General features: G+C 43.9%; 1 protein-coding gene across 1 annotated transcript in view; it reads right to left on the reverse strand.

The window, feature by feature from the left end:
• Positions 1 to 18,532, reverse strand: part of LOC138513764 (glycine N-acyltransferase-like protein 3) — a 117,478-nt gene that overhangs the window by 11,960 nt on the left and 86,986 nt on the right. Inside the window, exon 5 of the mRNA XM_069628852.1 lies at positions 10,431 to 10,557. Coding sequence (XP_069484953.1) covers positions 10,431 to 10,557 — 127 coding nt within the window. The remainder of the gene's footprint in view (positions 1 to 10,430; positions 10,558 to 18,532) is intronic.

Below are 18,532 nucleotides of genomic sequence, written 5' to 3' on the forward strand. Positions count from 1 at the left end.
AGAGGCAGATGGAGAAGTGAGAACCGCAATGTTTCTTTCCGGGGTAGAGCTCGCTGAGGGGGCGCTGCTGACAAGTTCTCCCATTCCTGCAATGCCCCCCTCATGGCGCACCGGCATCTCCGTTCCAGGACAGAGAATTATATGGACGGGGAGCACCTTAGGGGGACTAAGACTCGGGGTTGAGACGGGAAGACAAAGTTCTTCTGAAAAGGGTGGGCGGAACCTTCCTCCTTTGGAGTCTGTGATGGCTTGGGCCACCTGGGTTTTTGCAATGTGGCCCTCTCCATTGCGCAGATCCTCTTTCAAACTGCCCCAGTTGGTGGATATTAAACCTTTCCTGGTCCCTTGTTCGTGAGCATGCTGCTCCCCCGTGGCAGTTGTGCCCAACAGCCCCCTTCTGTCCTCACTTGGGGGAGCAGGGGGAAACATGTAGAGGCCTCACCCCCAGGTACTAAGTCAGTGTTCTGGGCGTTCACGATGAGGGTTTCAACTGGCGCACCCTTTTGATCCTGGGGACGTATCCTCTTTACGACCAGTACCTTTCGCATGGGTTTGTGCCCACTCTCTTGGAGAGAAGGCTTGAAACACACCTTGGAACAAGGTGAAGGCAGGGGGAAAGGTGAACGTGCTGGTGACATGGGGGGGGTTCCTTGGTGGACTGTGGGCTTTCATAGTTTTCAGATTCTTTAGTAAAGGCATTATGGGCTCGACAGAGTCAACAGGGCCGAGAGCGGGAGCCCGGACAAACAGTCCCTCAAGCGAACCCTCGCCTGCACTTACTTCTCTTTTCCCGCTACTCCTCTCCTCTCTCTGGCGGATCCAGGACAGGCCTCCCACTACAGCGCCGAACACCTGCGGCGCCACACACTGCGCCCTTGCCCCGCCGTGGGCTTCACTGCTGCGGGGCTCCGGTTCTGCAGGTAAGTCCCAGGGGGCGTGGCCAAAGCAGGAAGCTGCTGGAGGGGTCTCTGTGGCGCCAAACACTGCGCCCTTGCCCTGCCGCGGGCTACACTGCTGCGGGGCTCCGGTGCTGCAGATAAGTTCCAGGGGGCGTGGCCAAAGCAGGAAGCTGCTGGAGGGGTCTGTGCAGCGCCAAACACTGCAGTCAATTGCAAAGTACAAACCAGATCAGTTTGGGATCTCAATGGCCATATCGCATTGCTGGTTAAACACCCTGCTCTTTATCTTCAGTTTGTGGGTTTGTTGGTTTACCAACGCCTCTCATGTAGGATCTGTGGCAAATTCCATCCATGTATAGGTTGACTCCATTCTCTAGGATCCTTTCATTAGCTTGAGAAATGTGGGTCTTGCCTAGCAGTTTACTTCCCTCTGGTACTAGGCTATTTGGGAGGCTCTGGAACCATAGACAGCCATCCTCTTCTCAGCCCCGGGATCCTTTGCCATCTGACTACTCCTTCTGTAGCCTCCCTGCCCTTAGTTAGGTTCCACTGTCTCATGCCTCCTCTCACCTATGATGTGTAGCCTTAACAGACCTGGCCTCCTTGTATTTCCCTAGTCTAGTCTCTATCTGGCAGGTGTGGTCAGTAGTTCTCCCATTTGGTAGGTGTTGTCACTTTATCCCCCCCTATAGCCTTCTTCTGATGCCTCCCCTCGGCACCATTCTTCCAACATCCAAATATGCCTCTCCAGATGGTTCCAGTGTAGACTTCCTACTCCTCGATACTCTCTCCTTCCAACTGCCAAGTCCATCCTCGATATGGGTCCTGGTCCTCCTCCTATCTACTCAATACAATTTCTCTCCAGCTTCTAAGTCTCTCATTTTGATGGCATGAACTGATTATACTCTCTCCTCAATACTCTCTCCCTTCAACCTCCAAGTCTCTCCTCCAGATGGTATTGTCTCCTCCACTTCCCCAAATAAACTTTCTATCCAACCTCCAAATCATTCCTCTCCCTGTCTCTCTCGTTACCTCTCCCTCTCTCTCTTCCTCCCTCTCTCTCTCTTTCTTTGCACTCTATCATTACTCCTGAAGTCATCCCAAGCATCCACTGGAAGCTGTGGTTAATTATGACCTTTTAATTGGGTACATGCGATGCTGAAATCAAAGTTAATTCAAAAATATCAAAAGCTCCAACATTTTTTTGCCGGGAGCAATGTTACACTTTGGCTCAAATTAAGTTTGGAAATGTGTCCACTAATTTACCTAGTCTGCCAGTGTTTATCTGATTAGAGAGCCAGTCCTACTCCGTGTCCAAATTCATGTCCAGATTATTGTTTCTCCTCTGCTTCCCATATCTGCCTCCTACCGAGTACAACAAAACTATAACTACTAATATGGATGCACACAGACTTTGGAGGTTAATGTTTTAGGAACACCCTCCCCCACTCTGTAATGGTATCGCTTGCAGGATGTTTGGCAATGGAACTGGGGTAATCATGGGAGCTACCACCTGCTTCTTGGTGAAGATGAGAAAGTATATATAGGACCCTCTGGTTACCTTCTCCATCACCAGTCTCTGTTTAAATAATTCCTCCAAGAACTGTTAAGACAGGTTTGGTCAGTTGGATCAGTGGGACTATGGCAGATCCAGTCTTAAGGGGACAATGTATGGGATAAACAGAAGGCCATCGGCCAGAATGTCAGAAAAGGGGGGAACAGTGCGTACCTAAATCTATGTAGAACTTAACAGACATTCCTTGCTACCTTAGATAGGAGCATGAGAATTCCATAGCCACTGTATATTAGAGAGGAAGTTACAACACTCCACTTGCATACATTAAACATCCATGGAGTTAAGGGATTACCTGACCGGTCAGGAGGAAGACCCATGATCTCAGAGAGGAAGTTACTGTTACACATGTTAAGAGACATGATTCTGATAGTGAGAGACTACACCCTGTTGGAGTGTTGGCAGAAATGATCTCTTTCAAATGAACAAGAAATCCTTTGAAGAACAAGGTATGTTTCCAAATTCATATACCTATTCGATTGCTGCTACAGATCTCTGCAAGCTAAACTATGTAAAATTGACCACATGGTTTCCGTAGAGAGAGTGTGCGCTAGATGTGCTGCTTCACATATCTACCTGTGAGCCGACACCTCGGGAGCATGCACAAGTTGATGAAGGTAACACTCACCCACATCATGGAACCAGGAATGTGAGGTTCTGCAGAGTAACCCTAACTGCAGTTTCCAACAAGATGAGTAAGAGATGGCAGCACCCCCTGATGCAGCCATGGGCTGTGACCCCCTATATAGCATGTGCACTAATCCAATACTGCTGAAGGCGTAGTTATGCAACGTGCAGATCAGTCACAGAGCTCACACACAACACAACCCTAGTTGAAGTACATTATACAATTACAGTGTTAGTGGGTGGACATGCTAGGAAATAAAAAAAGGGGCAAAGGTGTAGTAGACGTGTGAATCAGGAGTTGGAGTTATGAGGACATAGATAATGAGTGGCAGTGTGGATAGGAAACTACAGGCCATGGGTAAGTGGCAGGGAGTGTGAAGGGCAGGAAGGAGGTGCTGGAGAGAGAGCGGAGCAGGATGAAGGAGACAGAGAGTACACATTGCAGAAAGGTGGATAAGGATAAGGATGGAACAGTTATAAGGAAGAGGCAAAGTACCTTTGAGAATAAGGAGGGAGGGAAGAAAGAGAGGCAAGCTATACATTGGTAAGGACATCAGATAACAAGGAGGAAGATGCAGGTGAAGGATTTATAAGAGGATGCAGAGAGAATATCTAAGAAAGATGGAGGAGCAGAGGTGAATGAATGGAAGAATAATCACAAGGAGGGGGTAGCAAAAATGTTAAAGAGAATGAGAGGAGGGGAAAGGTGCTGACTGCAAGGAATAACAAGGTGAGTATAAGAGGAGAAACACCAGTGGACGAGGTGGATAACAACAGAGCTTGAAAAATCCTTGAGGATGATTATTTTTGGATGAAACAGGGGATGGAGAGAAGAAAAAGAACCGACATAAGGAATTTCAAAGATCTGAGAAGATGCCATAGACACGGGGAGGTTGTCTAAAGGGCTAGTTGAGACACTAGTGCTTGGATAGTCTGAGGCAGGGCCTGTAACTAGCATTAGAAGAGTTAAGCCTGAAAAATCAAGAGCCTACCAAAATAATTACTTGGTCCCTCAAGAGTCTGACACCTGGCCCACATTTCGATGGCATAAAGCTCCAAAGGAGGAGGCACTGGTGTGACTTCAAGAGAGGTGTGACATCATGAACATGTACAAACATACAGTTCTAACTTCAAGAACAAAGAAAGGAATGCTGGGACACATAACCTCAAAAGGTAGTGAGTGAATCTTTAGCTACAAGGTGTCAAGGTCTTAAAGTAAGAGGAAAGGACATTTGTTTTTGTTCTTTGAATTCCCACAAAATGTTCTCAGGTCAGCCTAATTCTTTACCACTTCCCTTAACTGAAAATGATGCTTGAACTTCAGACCTTGGCTTCAAGTTGTCCATGACATATGGTGTCAGAAGTGGAATCACAGAGATTGACCAAATAGTGGTTTACCCATTCCGTTGGCCTTTTAGATAGTATGGCTCTCGATCGGAGATCCTACACATTATTTCGATTTAATTGGGGATAATAAGGAAGGGGAACAATAGTGGTTCCAACCAGTCAGCAGCGATTGTCCCAAGTGTCTATCTTCATTCAAGTGGTTGGCCATGCTATTCACTGTGACTTCTGAGGAGGAGGAAGTCAAATTTCTGGAAAGTGAAGGGACTACCCCTGTAAGCCTTAACCACCAGCCTTCCACACAGACATTGAAGATGGTCCAGGGAGGGCTTTCAATTGAGCCACAGTCCCACTGGTCTGTGAGATACAACAGCTGGATAAAGCCAGCTCTACAAGGTCGAATACCTGCATGCTCCACAGGTGGCAAGCCCATGTGCAGCAACAGGAACCAGAAACACAGAAGTACCCAAATAGATGCCACCAAAGCCAACTTTGCCCCCGACAGATTCTGTGGATGCCATAGATGAAAGGTCTTTGGCAAGGCCGAGAGGTAGCAGATTTAGATACCAACCACTCCAGGAATAGAGCATGTAGTCCAATCCAATAATCTCACAGACAGTTCACCAGAACATGTGAAATGCAACCTATTATGACAACTCCCTCGAATGAGTGGTCAGGACCAAGTCAGAGTATGATACAAGACCCTTTAAATATGTCTTCACAGCAAATCTTGTGGAATCTGGTCTGAAGACAGCAAAACATAAATATGCAGCACAATGATACCTTCCGCCCAACACTCTTTTGCTGATAACCTCTAAAAGAGAAGACAGAGTGGCTTCCTTTTCAAACTTTCAATGACTTGCAGAGATTGCTAATGAGGGAGAAATAACACAGATGATGGTTTATCACCCTGCTAGTAACAGGAGAGTTAAAAGCCACCTATCAGCCTATGAATTGGGACATAGGAACCATGGGGAAGCCTTCTCTCAAAACTGAGTACCACCAACAGAGCATCCAGGGTCTCTGTGCTGTCTCCATGTCACCTTTAATACCAAATTCACAACACTCTTGGCAAGTTGATCAATTACCTAATGTTGGAGGAGCTTAAGGACTCTCTTGTCCAAAAGCAGTTTTGTAATCCATTGCCTCTTTCCCGTCAGAGGCCTGTCTGGAAGCTGCACCAGCTGAGCCTGGAGCAGGCAGTGCAAACTGACAACAGCTACCAGAGGTAGTACCAGTCCTGGCCAAGCCCCTTCAGAATCCTGGTGAAGAAAGGGGTTACCATCAACCTGAATAAAGAACACATTGCAGCTCCTCCATCAATGTAAGCTCTTGAACAACCAGCAGCTAGATGAGGTCTGCATCCATTTCATTTGTAAGGCCAGTGGAAGAAGCATTACAGCAACCCATACCGGGAGGCATGGCACATTGACAGAGCCTGTCTGTAAAAGCCTGTAAAGGAAGGTATTTTTATGTTGCTGTGCCCATGGAAGACAAATTCGACTTCTAGTCTGAACCCAAAGCCCTGGAGAATGAATCCATTGAGCAAGTTAATTTTCTCTCCATGATCCACAACTTTGCAATGCTGTGCCTTCTCCATTTGCTCAGCTCCCACTTCTTTTCAATGTTCTCTCTAAACTCATATACGCTCCTCCTCTTCGAATCAATGAGATAGTTACTTCGGGTTGCTTTCCTTTTTTCTTCTTATGTAAAGTTGTTCTTTTTTGTAACCTTTGTGCAACACTTAGGCATAAGCACTTTATAAATTTAAATAAATAAAATAATCTAGATCCTCAAGCAAGGGGCAGCAGAAAGAAGTACTTCGTCTTGTTAATGGTAGACGGATAAATAGTGATGGCACTTCAAGACTCAGGAAGCGGACACACCACAATCCAGAGAAGACCTATTCTTCCCTGATCAACTGTACACAGAAGCATGGTACCAATATTGCATGAGTGGAGACCCTGAACCATGAGTGATGGTTTACTTATTAGGTGTCTGAGGACTAGGTTCCTATATAGACGCTTTGATGTGTTCATGTTCTTTTATTTCCCATGAAACAGCCTCATCTTAACCGGATACCTGAGCTTTCCTGTTGTTTAATAAAGACACTTAAAAATCAAACTTTGACATTAAGTTGTCTGTTGATCCTACAGTTATGAAACCCATCTGTGATAAGATCACATTACATGGTCCCCCTTTGGAAGCAATAGGGACTATGGCGTCCATTGATATTCATCGACCTTGTGAAGACTTACGCAGAGTTTAAATGGTAGGGAATCCCCAGAGCCACTCTACATTCCGTAGACCACTTTCAAGGGATGCCTCCCAGCCTACTGACTGTTTGGGAAAGAGTGTCTGATCAGGGTTCCATTTGTGACACTACAAATGACATGATTTGTCCACTTTCCCTCAAACCAGATATCATCAGGGCTTAATACCGCATATCTGAACTACAGTTAGGTACACCTTCCCACAAAAACCATGTTTTGCGCAAATAGCCCTGTGCTCTGGTGTAATTCTCCAAGGACTTCCAAATAAAGACACCTGAGCAGCGAGTGATTGTACAAACAATCCCAGTTCCCCTCAGGGGGCTCACACTCACTGCAAAAATGACCAAGGAATAGAAAGAGCAAAGTGGGAGCAAACCAGACTGAAAAAAGTGAATGAATGCTAAGCTGCAGCGCTAGGCTCTTGATCAGAAATGTCTGCCTGATACCAGATATGATATTATATATGATATGATATGGCATTCATAACGCGCCTATATACAAGTGTTTCAAGGCGCGTCGAGCCAAGGGAGGGGGACAAAGGGAAGACAGAGACAACACTCTTACTAGGCCAAGTGAAATTGAGATTGCGCAAGTGCAGCAGAGAGGGGTGGGGAAAAGTGCAAGGGGAAAGGGGGGGGCAGTGAAGTCCATGGGATCAAACAATAACAAGACGTGCGGCCAACGGGTGGCAAGTGCAAGGGTAACTGCAGACAGATAGCAGATAGCAGATTCAAGTCAATCATAAAAGCATAATTAGTTTCTTTTGCAAACAGGAAATAATTGAGTAAAACTGAGGAAATAAATGAGGCAATGCCTAACAGTCAAGAGAACTAATAGGGAATAAAGGCAAACGCAATCACAGGTGTTGGTATCCTATGCAAAAGGGGAAGGGGGGCAACACATTTTTGGTAGGAGAAGCCCAAGAATCAAGGTGGAGAATATACTCCTGGGGCTGTGACAACAAGAAGAAAACTCGCCACTAACTACATGAGACTGCATTTTAAGCTAAGAAGCAACCGGGTGCTACATCCCGGAGACTGCCTTTAAGAATGGAGAAACCGAAAAGCACAGCATGTGTTTCATATGAGGTTGTTGTAATATTTTTAGTTAGCTGTCCTGATACCTTTAGTGTTATTGTATGCTTCAAAAGACTATTCCGGAACAGAGGGAAATATAAGGGACAGCCATATTTTGCTGGTAAGTTCCTACAGCACTTTGATTTCTCCATTCTAACAGCTTTAGTGTAAAAAGATTCCCCCTTGGCTATAGTTCATACACTAGGCTCTATAGGCTTTCACCCTACTCATCCTACTACTTCTGCATCAAGCTGGTAAACTACATTTCTGTCTCCTGTGTTCCATTGATCCTGCAACACACCTCTGACTCAAAAATCATGCTAGAATCAGCAGTTTTTCATTTCAATGGCCCAATCATTTGTATAGTGTTTTGTGTCAGCATGTAGCCCGTCTCCTTTCTTTTTTGCAATAATGAGATTGTTTAAAGAACCTATTCCAAATCATATATGCTACAATATTATCAATGTACAAACAATATGGGAATAAGAGTAAAATGACACAAGTGTAAAGGGGAAGAGCAGATAAAATTTGGTTGGTAAGTTATATATGTTTATTTTAAACGTATTTTGTATTCATGGTTGTACTGAGACAACCTTACACAATGTTAGAACAATAATTAGAGTGAATCCAATTAAAACAATACTTCATATGCAATAAAACTATAATAATTGATGGACAGCACATGTACTAGGTTCCCTGATCTTACGCATTCACTTCATATTTGAGCTTCTTTTAGCTAAGTTTAGAACCTTTGCTTCCTGTAAAAATGTGAAAACCGCAATTGTGCATAGAGTTTCCTCTCCACTCGAAATTCTGGTAAAGAAATGTTCAGTGTCCAGAACTGCTGAATTGTATATAGATAGATGGACAGTTCTAACTCTCGTAAGTGCTGTGCAAAAAAGAATAATATGTTTCCTAGTTTGGACTGCAAATGGATCCTGACTTAGATTACATGCTACAAATGCTTCATGTTTTTCTCTGACTTGGTGAATCTCTCCAGTCGGGAGGAGATTGAGGCGATATCACAGTAACTGGTCTGCATAAAATTAGTTTGGAAATTCCGTTAGATAATTTGGAAGTCGCCCTAGAGACTTACCAAGTGGACACGGACTGTAATATACTTGGAATTGTCGCATGGTTGACATTGTAGTTATCCCGTCTGCTTTGATCATGATCTTTTTCACATCACTGGTACAATTCATTAGATCATCTCTTGATAAATCCAAACTAGAAAGAATGTTTTTCACTCTTTGCTTTGATTTATTTGCTGCCTTATGTCCTCTAAGATAATCGTGTCATCGGTGTTTCCCAAAATAGTTTCTCACATCTCCAGTGTGGGTGGGGAAGAGATATTTCTATCATCAGCTACTGAGTCTGGTGCATTCCTCAATAAATCAAAAATGGAAGGATATGAGATTTTATTTCTGTCGACAATACTTCCTTTGTGTGGAGAACTATTTTTTGTTTTTCTTGTTTTGGCTTGGCTCATAGTAGGAATTACGGAATTCACTATACCCTTAACACAGCTATTTTCTGTTGCTTTGTTAATGCGAGGGCCGCAGCGGTGCTATTTTGGTTGTTTGGTTGCTTTCATGCTGATGGATATGTTAAGGTTACTAAAAGCTAGAGATCCTAGCAAATAAGTGCTCACACGCTGACACCACAGATAACTCCCAGCTAATTGGGACACATTTCCACAATCCCGCTTCACAGTAAAATATTAATAATTAATCAAAGTCGAAGGTCAACAAGGATTAGTACAGACCACAATGAACAAATGAGGGATTTACTGATTCTAAAAGCGTATTTTGAATTTGATATCGAGTCGCTTATCAGTGAACCACCATCCACAGACCCCGGGCCCCACAAGACCAGGATACCACGAGACCAGGGAACAGCAAACAGCGTTTCCACAAAGCACTTGACAAATGCATGCGCCCAGGTCTTTAAATACTTTCGGGTTTGTTTGGGGCGGAGCAACCTAATAAAATAAAACAAAATATTTAACAAATTGGCTAATGTATTAGGATATTTGCTTTCATTCAGTCATTAAAGTCATTATAGTCATGAAGGCACTGCTGGTTGTAAACGGAGACAGGGGAAGTGTAAAGTTCCTTAAGTACTTTCTAACGTGTGATTTCCTCAAAACGCCTTCCAACTTTAAGATGAAAGGGTGGGGGTTCCAGCTCCAGCTCCAGACGGCGAACAGCACTTCCACAAAGCACTTGACAAATGTGTGCTTCTCCCATATATAAGTTATATATGGGAGTAAGGTTTTGTTGTGTAGCCAAACCTCGATGTGGCAGAACTAAATGTACCCAAGTAAGCTTAGTCTGTTTCTGAGTGCATACACATTTGGAAGTTATGTAAAGGGAGACACAGACATCAATGGTAATGTGCCCATGACAAACAATGCCAATTAGGGAAGTTAAACTTAAAACCCAGGCACCCAGGTTCAATTCCTGATAACAGTGCTACTAGCTCAAACAGATATGACCCTATGCTGGATTTCGAATATTCTTCAATACTCAAGTCCACGATCCATACTGATTAAACAGCTGGCACATTAAATACAAACTATACAGTTTCTTATTCAAACAACATACCATTTGTGTGATACTGGTGACCCATGGCTCACCTTAGATTTGGTATGGACACACAAGTTTCTTTTTCCTGAATGAAGGTTATCAGTGTTGCCATCTCAGCCCTTGCCTGTCTAATCTGTGCAGCATTCACTAGCATGGCTTGCAACGAGCACTGCAGCCCTGAGGATTGGAGAAAAAGAGAGAAGAGAGACAGAAGATGCAGTTACGGCCTGGAAAAATATATACATACGGAGAAGGCTGTGGTAGGTAAGTATTACAAAGATGACCATTAGGAGGGGGAATGGATACACCCAGAAGTATAAACAAATGTTTTTTTTTCTTTAAGAAAGATGTGTGTGACTACAGAGAAATTGTGTAGACTTATTTTAGAAGTGGCTGACAAGAGTACAGAAGGGAATACGATGGTGGCCATTTTGAAGATGATTGTTAAAAGGAGGAATGGTCAAGATTATAAAAAGGTGCATTAGAAGCGGAGTTTGATACAGATTTCACAAAGAGATTTTTTTCATGAGCTGGTAGAAGTACAGATGATTATTTCCAGCCCAATCTCGACAATCCCAAACTTGTAAAAACACTAAATACTAATACCTTACTTCCCATTTACACATTATTTGAAAGATCATAGAAGCAGCATCAGATTTAAACTACATGAGGAGATCATCCAACACAATCTCCTACATGAGTAGAAGTGTGGTTTACGACCCTGACCTAGGACCATGACTGCCAACATTCAGGTCATTGACAATGCACAAAGGTGAACCCACACCCTTGTTATGGTATCACTCGCCAGTTCATTGTAGAGAGTCAACCCAAAAGCACTGCTCACACACTCTGGACTCACATGGGATTTATTTCTTAAACCATTCTCTGGTTTGCCTACTAGCTCACCAATCAACAAGAGCACATCCTGATGTGCGCCTGGAAATTCCAACAAACATGTTTAACATCTACAATGAGCCACTGTGGCACATTGTGCTGACCTCAAAATCAAAATCTATTAGAATTGGTATGACACACACGTCCTTTTGAAAATCTGAGTGTGTGAATGGTGCTGACAGTCAGAAAAACCACCCTCCATCATTGAAGCCTGTATGTTTTAAGTCTCTCTCAACTCAGTTCAACAAAGACAGTTTATCTTCCTTATGGTTACAGCCAAATGGTCCCAAGTCCAGACTGAATAGCAGAGATGGAACTTGTTGGCTTCTCCCCAAAACCCTCTCCAGTTCATAGCCCCTTTTCTTCAACAACAATAAAATTATCATCTGGTGCAACAGTTCCATATGTTGGCCCTTCTTTGGTTACCTCTGCAGGAGCACATGACCTTAAATATGGCATGCTTCACTTACGACGTATTGACGTCAAAGACAGCATGACGCTTATTCAGAAAACCGTTATATCCGGTGGAAAAAGCAACACCAACAGCCAGGACAACTAAAGATTGTAATGTAATAATAATAATTTGGCATTTTATATAGCGCTACTAACCCTCAGGTATCTGAGCGCTGCCTATTATTACCCACGGTGTGTGATGCTCATTTATCGACCTCAGAAGGATGAAAGGCTGAGTTTGGCCCTGCCGGGATTCAAACCTGCGTTAGCAAGCTCTGCACGGATGTCAAAGCGAGCGCTCTACTCGCTGTGCCACTTGACGGTAAGAAAAACAGTTTAGGCAAAACCAAAAATCAAGCAGTCTCCTGTTATACTCTGTGGTGAATCTGGACTATTCATCCCTTATCTCCAGATGGGGAGCTACCCCCTTTGAGGCTATGGAGGTGAGCCTGCTCAGTAAGCCCCCCTTGGCGTCTGGGCAAGTGGGACCTCACTGGGAGTGACTACCTTCTTAGGGACAAGGACTCCCATTCCTGTGCAGAACGCCCAGTCCATAACACATTTCCACCTACATGGGAATCTGAAAGACTGTTGTTAACCCTGTTTTGGATTCAATGAATAGTGACATTTCTTCAATCTCTTTGCTTTCAGGTAATGCTGGATTTTGCCTGAACTCCACAGTCAAAGCGGAAAGACACACCATTTTTGTATTTGATGACGTACATAGAAAACCACAAAGAACTTTCAATCAGGGAGCAAGAATCCTATGCAGAGGCAGGCCTCTGATGGAGAAACGTCCTGGAGGAGAAGAGCCATGCTAGGTTGCAAAGCCAGCAGTAGCATGGAAAGTGATTGAGATGCTCACAAGGTGTCAGAGGGCCGGCGTCTTGACTGGCAAAGAAGCCTGGGTCAAGAAGAAGTTGGGGACTGTAAAGCAACCTTCTCACCTGGTGGGGCAACCACCTTCAAACCGTGCTGGGCCTGGGGCCTACTAACCAATGCTTAGACCAGACTGCTTTGGAGAGCCCCAAAGCCCCAACTCTGCATGAGGACTTTAATAGCTTCCAAGCCAAGTAGTGGAAGGGAAGCAAATGCTCCCAAAGAGTTATCAGCATTGAGAGCGGTGAACCGAGACAAGTTTAAGCATGCCTATTAGAGAGCCAGAGGGCTTCAGAGAGCCACACACATCTGATAAACATTAACATTTGAGGATGTTTAAGCCACAAGGGTTGCGGGAATCAAGAAAACCCAAACAAGCAGATGCTCTACTGAGACAAAGATAAAGCAAACCTGTCAGGGGGCTAGGGGACATTGGTAAGTCCAAGAGCCACGAAATATAGTGAACAGAACTGGAGATTGAGAGAGTCTGGAGGGTTCCAGTGCTTACATATAAAACAAGAACATTGTACAAAACCAAGATGACATTGGTGTAATTATATTAGGAAAACCTGTACTTCTTGGAGAGAGAGAAAGTGTAAAGAACTGAAATATGACTTTCAGAACTCCTAGAGAGGTTGTGAACTTGTGTTTTGCGACATTGAGGAACTTTAAAACCTATGAAAAAGAGAACCAAGTTGGTGGGCCAGGCAGAAGCCAATGACATGGCTGTTGCTCCGGCCTCCTTCTTTTTGTTCAGTTTCCTAAGTGGTAGGGCCAGTTAGCTGTATAGGATTTGGACTCTGGGCTATTTCTTTGCACTTTGAAAAGCACCTTTATTTTTAGGTAGGGAAGAAGGCAGGGGGTCAGAAGGAGAAGCTGTAGGATAATTGTGAATTAAGAGAGCAGAATTAGCGAGGTCTGTGAGGGGAGAGAATGATGAAAAAGTGTAGGGTAATGGAAAAAGAGGGGCATATGAAGTATAGGAAGTGAAGCAAGATGAAGATTAGTTACTTTAGAGGTAAGGTAGTTTGCAAAGTCAGAAGACCAAAGAGACGAACATGCAAAAGGATATGGAGCTTTTGAAGAAAGAATATTGTGTAGAAGCTGATGAAGATGACAAGGGTGATGAGATAGAGAAATTGTAAGTTCAGAAAAATAGGATTTCTTAGCAGTGAGTAAGACATAGTCAAAAGAAGAATGCACCATTGAAAGCGTAGCAAGGTGGAAGGCAGAGTGAGTATTGTTCCAAAGCCGCTTAGCTTTGCGCAGATGACGAAGAAGGGATAACAATCTAGGAGTGAGCCAAGGCTCTGACATTTTATGAGTAGAAGAGAAGGAATGTAGAGGGAAAGTACAGTCAAGAACAGATTGTACAGAAGAATGTAAAGTAGTAGCAGCTGAGTCAGAGGGAAGACAGGAAAAAAGCAAAATGGGAGGCAGACAAGAACTTAACAATGAAAGAAAGGAAGAGGAATCAAAGGACGAAAGATTATGACATGAAAAAGTAGTCGGAGAGGGGACAGAATGGATAGAGATAGAAAGGGAAAAAGAGAGAAGTAAATGATCAGAAGCATACAAGGGAGAAGACGAGGCAGACGAAAGAGGATAAAAAGAAGAAAAGATTAAGTCAAGGCAAGAAGCATAAGGAAGTAAATGAAGATGATAACAATCAGCAAGAGAAAGCAGAAGAGGGAATGAAGAAGTAGTGGTGCGAAAATTAAAATCCCTGAGAAGGAAAAAAGTGGAAGAAGATCGGAGGAGATGTGATGTTCAAGAAAATCAGTAGGTGGGCCAGGGGTACGATAAACAACAAAAACAGAAACAGCAAAAGGATTAGAAAAGGAAGAGAAATGGTATTCAAAAGAGGGAAAACTCAGAAGATCAGTGCGGGAAGATATATGAGTCCATGAGAAATTGAAGAGGATTCTAGCACTACCCCATGACTAAAAGGGCATGCGGATGGGAAAAGGAAGCAGAAGCAGTATGAAGAAAAGCAGGAGTTGTTGGAATTGAAATAATATTATGCCTCCTATCGCAGTAATTGAATGTCTATTGGCCTACGCCAAGTTGTCTAAAATATCATGTGAATAGACTCCACAGCAAGGTCTTGACCTTAACGAAAAGTAATGTAAGTCGCCATCTTGGATTTAGCCGCCATTTTAGGTTCTCTTGTAATGTGGAAGTCACCCTGAACATCAAAATGGAGGCTGAATGACGGGGTCGCGAACTGAGACCTTGTCCTATTACTGACCTATGTGTAAATGAACAACTGTATCAGCGGAACTGATCAAAATGCATACATTATAGGATTGACCTGGCAAGGAACCTTAGGCCTGATCCCAAGAATGGTTAACCCGCGAGGGGGTTGGCCAAGGGCTGGATAAAGGATATAAAAACCCAAGTATTCCGAATGTACGGTCTCTCTACTATTGCATCGAACCTTCGTTGAAGTTCGTTACGTTACTCTGAGAGCCGAATAACTATCCGTTTGTCAATTGACTTTGGTAACTGTTCTAGCTTTTTAATAAAGCACTTGTATGTCCTTTGTAACCTGTGTTGGTGTGTTTCTTTTGGGCTTCCCAGCCTCATATCAATTTTTATGTTTTCACAGTTGGCGCCCGAATAGGGACCCTCAAGATTGATGCCGGATCATTGAAGGTTGACGCAGACTATCGAACCGGGATCGGACGGTGTGATTTTGCGGGCCCGACCAAAGAAGACGCGATACCTCCGCAGCGCTGCACCATCCGATCCTTGGACGATAGTCGTGTGGTCTGACACGGCATCTTGACGAGGGTCCATTTTTGAGGTGGGCCGATTTGTCGAAACCACCAAACACAAGGTAAAATTCGTTAGGTAAGTTCTTTGATAAACCGTACGGTCCTCCTTAGGTTTGGTCAGGTGCAGTCGTGACCCGGCTCTTAATTCACCCCTGACAATTTGAATTTGGCGTATTGTATCTGCAGACACAATTATTGACCAGGTAACACCAATTTTTTGTGAAATGCCTGGGAAATTGTCTAGCTGCTTTAGGGCTCTGTTCCGCAGCGATCGATAATCTTTGGAATTTAGCCGCCCGGCACCACAGGAGGGGTCGCCGGCATGTACTATGTACTGTAAGTATGGCATTGGTAGTATAGTATTTGATGATATTTGGCACAGACAGACCAGAATTTCAGTGGCCAATCAATGGCAGTTTTGAGATCTCCCGTATTGAATACCTAGAATCGGTCTTGCTAAAAAAGAAGGCTAGACCTGCAGCCTTTGATGTTTTACAGAATTGGAAAAAAGAAGCGTTACAGCAGCTTAAAAGTAGGGATAAACATGCACGCCGTCATAAAACAAATGCCGAAAAAGCGTTGTTAAATGATAAAGAAAAACATTCAGAATCAGTTAAAAATATGGATAGGGCTTTTTCACTTGGAATCCAGAAAATGTACCCCTCTAAAGATTTTCCTGTTTCCGAAGAATTTATTGAAAAATTGTTAAACGAACGCAGGCCTGGTGCCTCTGCGCCACCTCTGTATGATCCTTTCTTGGGCGCTCTGCCCATTCCTTCTGTTGTTCCTGCTGTTATTCCTGTTCTCCCTGTACAACCTATTGTTCCTATTCCTCTAGTTGTTGTTCCTCCACCTATCGCACCGCCCCTTCCTCCTGCGCCGATAGTTGCACCTTTATTAAATTTACCTGCACCTCCGCTCCCGAGTGGTCCCGTATTGACTGAAGTTGATCAAGGTGCAGGATCAAAGATCGTCACTCGTAATACTGTTTCTGCAGATAAGAAACAGGAATTGTTTGCATGGGCTAAGCACTGTATGGAGAAAGGTGATCAAGTTAATGTTTTTTCCACATTATCTAATTTGAACAGTTTTCCCGAGAAAAATGTTTTTATCGAAGGTTTGGGGACTCATTTATGTGTGATGTGGGGTAGATTACAAAATTCGGATCTTCCACAAGGGGTGAGAGATCTAAATGCTTTGGCACTTTCGAGGGACACAGAGCAGAAAGTATATGGTCATGTTGAAAAATTGTTTGAGTATAGGAAGGACTTTGAAAAGTCACGAGATGAGGATGACGAAGACGATAGTATGTATGTACAGAAACGGTTCCTTCCGTGTCGTAGATCGGCACCTGAGGAAGTACGAATTTGTACCAAAGATGCGATTCGATGGATCTCGGATTCATCGATTCCGCCAGATGAAGTATATGACACGTATACTCAGTATACAGTAGAAATGCAAAGAAAGGTAATTCAGGTAATGGTACAGTACCTGCAAGAAGAATGTGTAAGAAAGAAGGTTAGTTGCCCCATAGAATTGTTGGGGATTTGTAAAAGGGCTTTTTCGCCCGAACTTCTTCGGCCGCCTTAGCGCTCGACCTGGCTCTGTTGCTTAGTAAGCGGATGGCGGTACCTATATCTCAGTTGCCTATGAGAGAGGTTCCTCCGACCTTTGTCCCAAAAGTTGAGATTCCCGCCAACGCTGGGACTGGTGCCCCCGCTGTGGATATCCCTGCACATTATGTATCACAATTCATTCACGTCCCGTTTTCACGACAGGAAGTGAACACTATTAGACAATCAGTTCCCGATTTCAGGAAAAACCTGACGGGGTTTTACAAAGAGATAGAGTCCGTCTTGCAGTCCTCTGTGTTCACCTTAAGTGATATTGAATTGCTATTCCCTGTACTCCTACCCGTAGCTGTATGGAAGCAGGTTCGGACAATAGACGATGTGCCAGGGTTGGGAGATACGTGGGCTAATATGATTAGGATTGATGGGGAAAGACCAGCAGGTGAGAAACCACCACAGGTAATACTTACTTTGCCTGATAGAATTGTCACGAAATTAAAAACTATAATTCCAGAGAAAAGAATTATTTGGGACAAGCTTACGGCCTGTGTTCAAGGGAAGACTGAAGGCGCCACCAAATTCTTTAACAGATTCGAGCAGGTATTTTCTGACTTCAGTGGGCAGGATTTGGGTACAGAGTCTGGGAAAAGGTTGTTTGTGGACAAATTTGTACGTGGATTGTTGCCCGACATCCAGTCACAGATTATGTCCTCTGAGAGCGCTTGGCAGGCAAAATCTCAATCTGAGGTTTTGCACATGGCTCAGTATTATGAGAAACCGCGTTAATAATGAGAAGGAGAAAATAGAAAAGAGGAAAGGAGATTTGAAAACCAAAGTATTATTACAACAAATTGTTAGAAACCCCAGAGGAGGCACGACACAGACTAGAGGTCAGTATCTCCCAAAAGGAAATGCTCCTTTGGGTTCTGTGAATATTAATCAATGTGCTTATTGCCGCCAGGAAGGTCATTGGCGAGCACAGTGCCCCGTCCTTCGACAAAGATCAAACAGTGCATTTGGGAGTATGGGTAGACGACCCAGGGGCCGCCCTGGAGCAGGGGGCCCTGATAGAGGTCAGTTTTTGCAAGATCCTCAGCAACCTTTTTCACGGGAAAAGCAGACCTCGAGTGTGGACTCGAGGAACATATTTGATCACCCTTCTGCTGCCTACCTTTCTGAAGAGCTTCCTTCCGACGATACTCTATTTTATTAGGACTGCCCGAAGCAGGGTTTGGAACCTTCACCTATTCCCGTTAATCAGAAAGGCCCCTACGTTGAATTATTAGTAGGGAATAGGAAACACCAGTTTTTGATAGACACTGGAGCACAGAAGTGCTCCATTGATCATTCTCGGGTTCCAAACATTCCACTGTCAGGGCAAACAAATGTTTCCGTAGGGTTTTCTGGTATACCAATTGTCTGTCCAGTTTCTTCACCGGTGTCTGTTTCTTTGGGTCCCTTTACGGACCATTGCCCTTTTCTTCTCACTTCGAACTGTGGAGAGAATTTGCTGGGGTTGAATTTGTTAAAGAAATTGAATGCAGTAATTCATTGTTCCTCTGATGGAGTACGGCT

Source organism: Ambystoma mexicanum, chromosome 12 (genome assembly GCF_040938575.1).
Source record: "Ambystoma mexicanum isolate Mex_15411 chromosome 12, UKY_AmexF1_1, whole genome shotgun sequence".
NCBI classification, from domain to species: Eukaryota; Metazoa; Chordata; class Amphibia; order Caudata; family Ambystomatidae; genus Ambystoma; species Ambystoma mexicanum.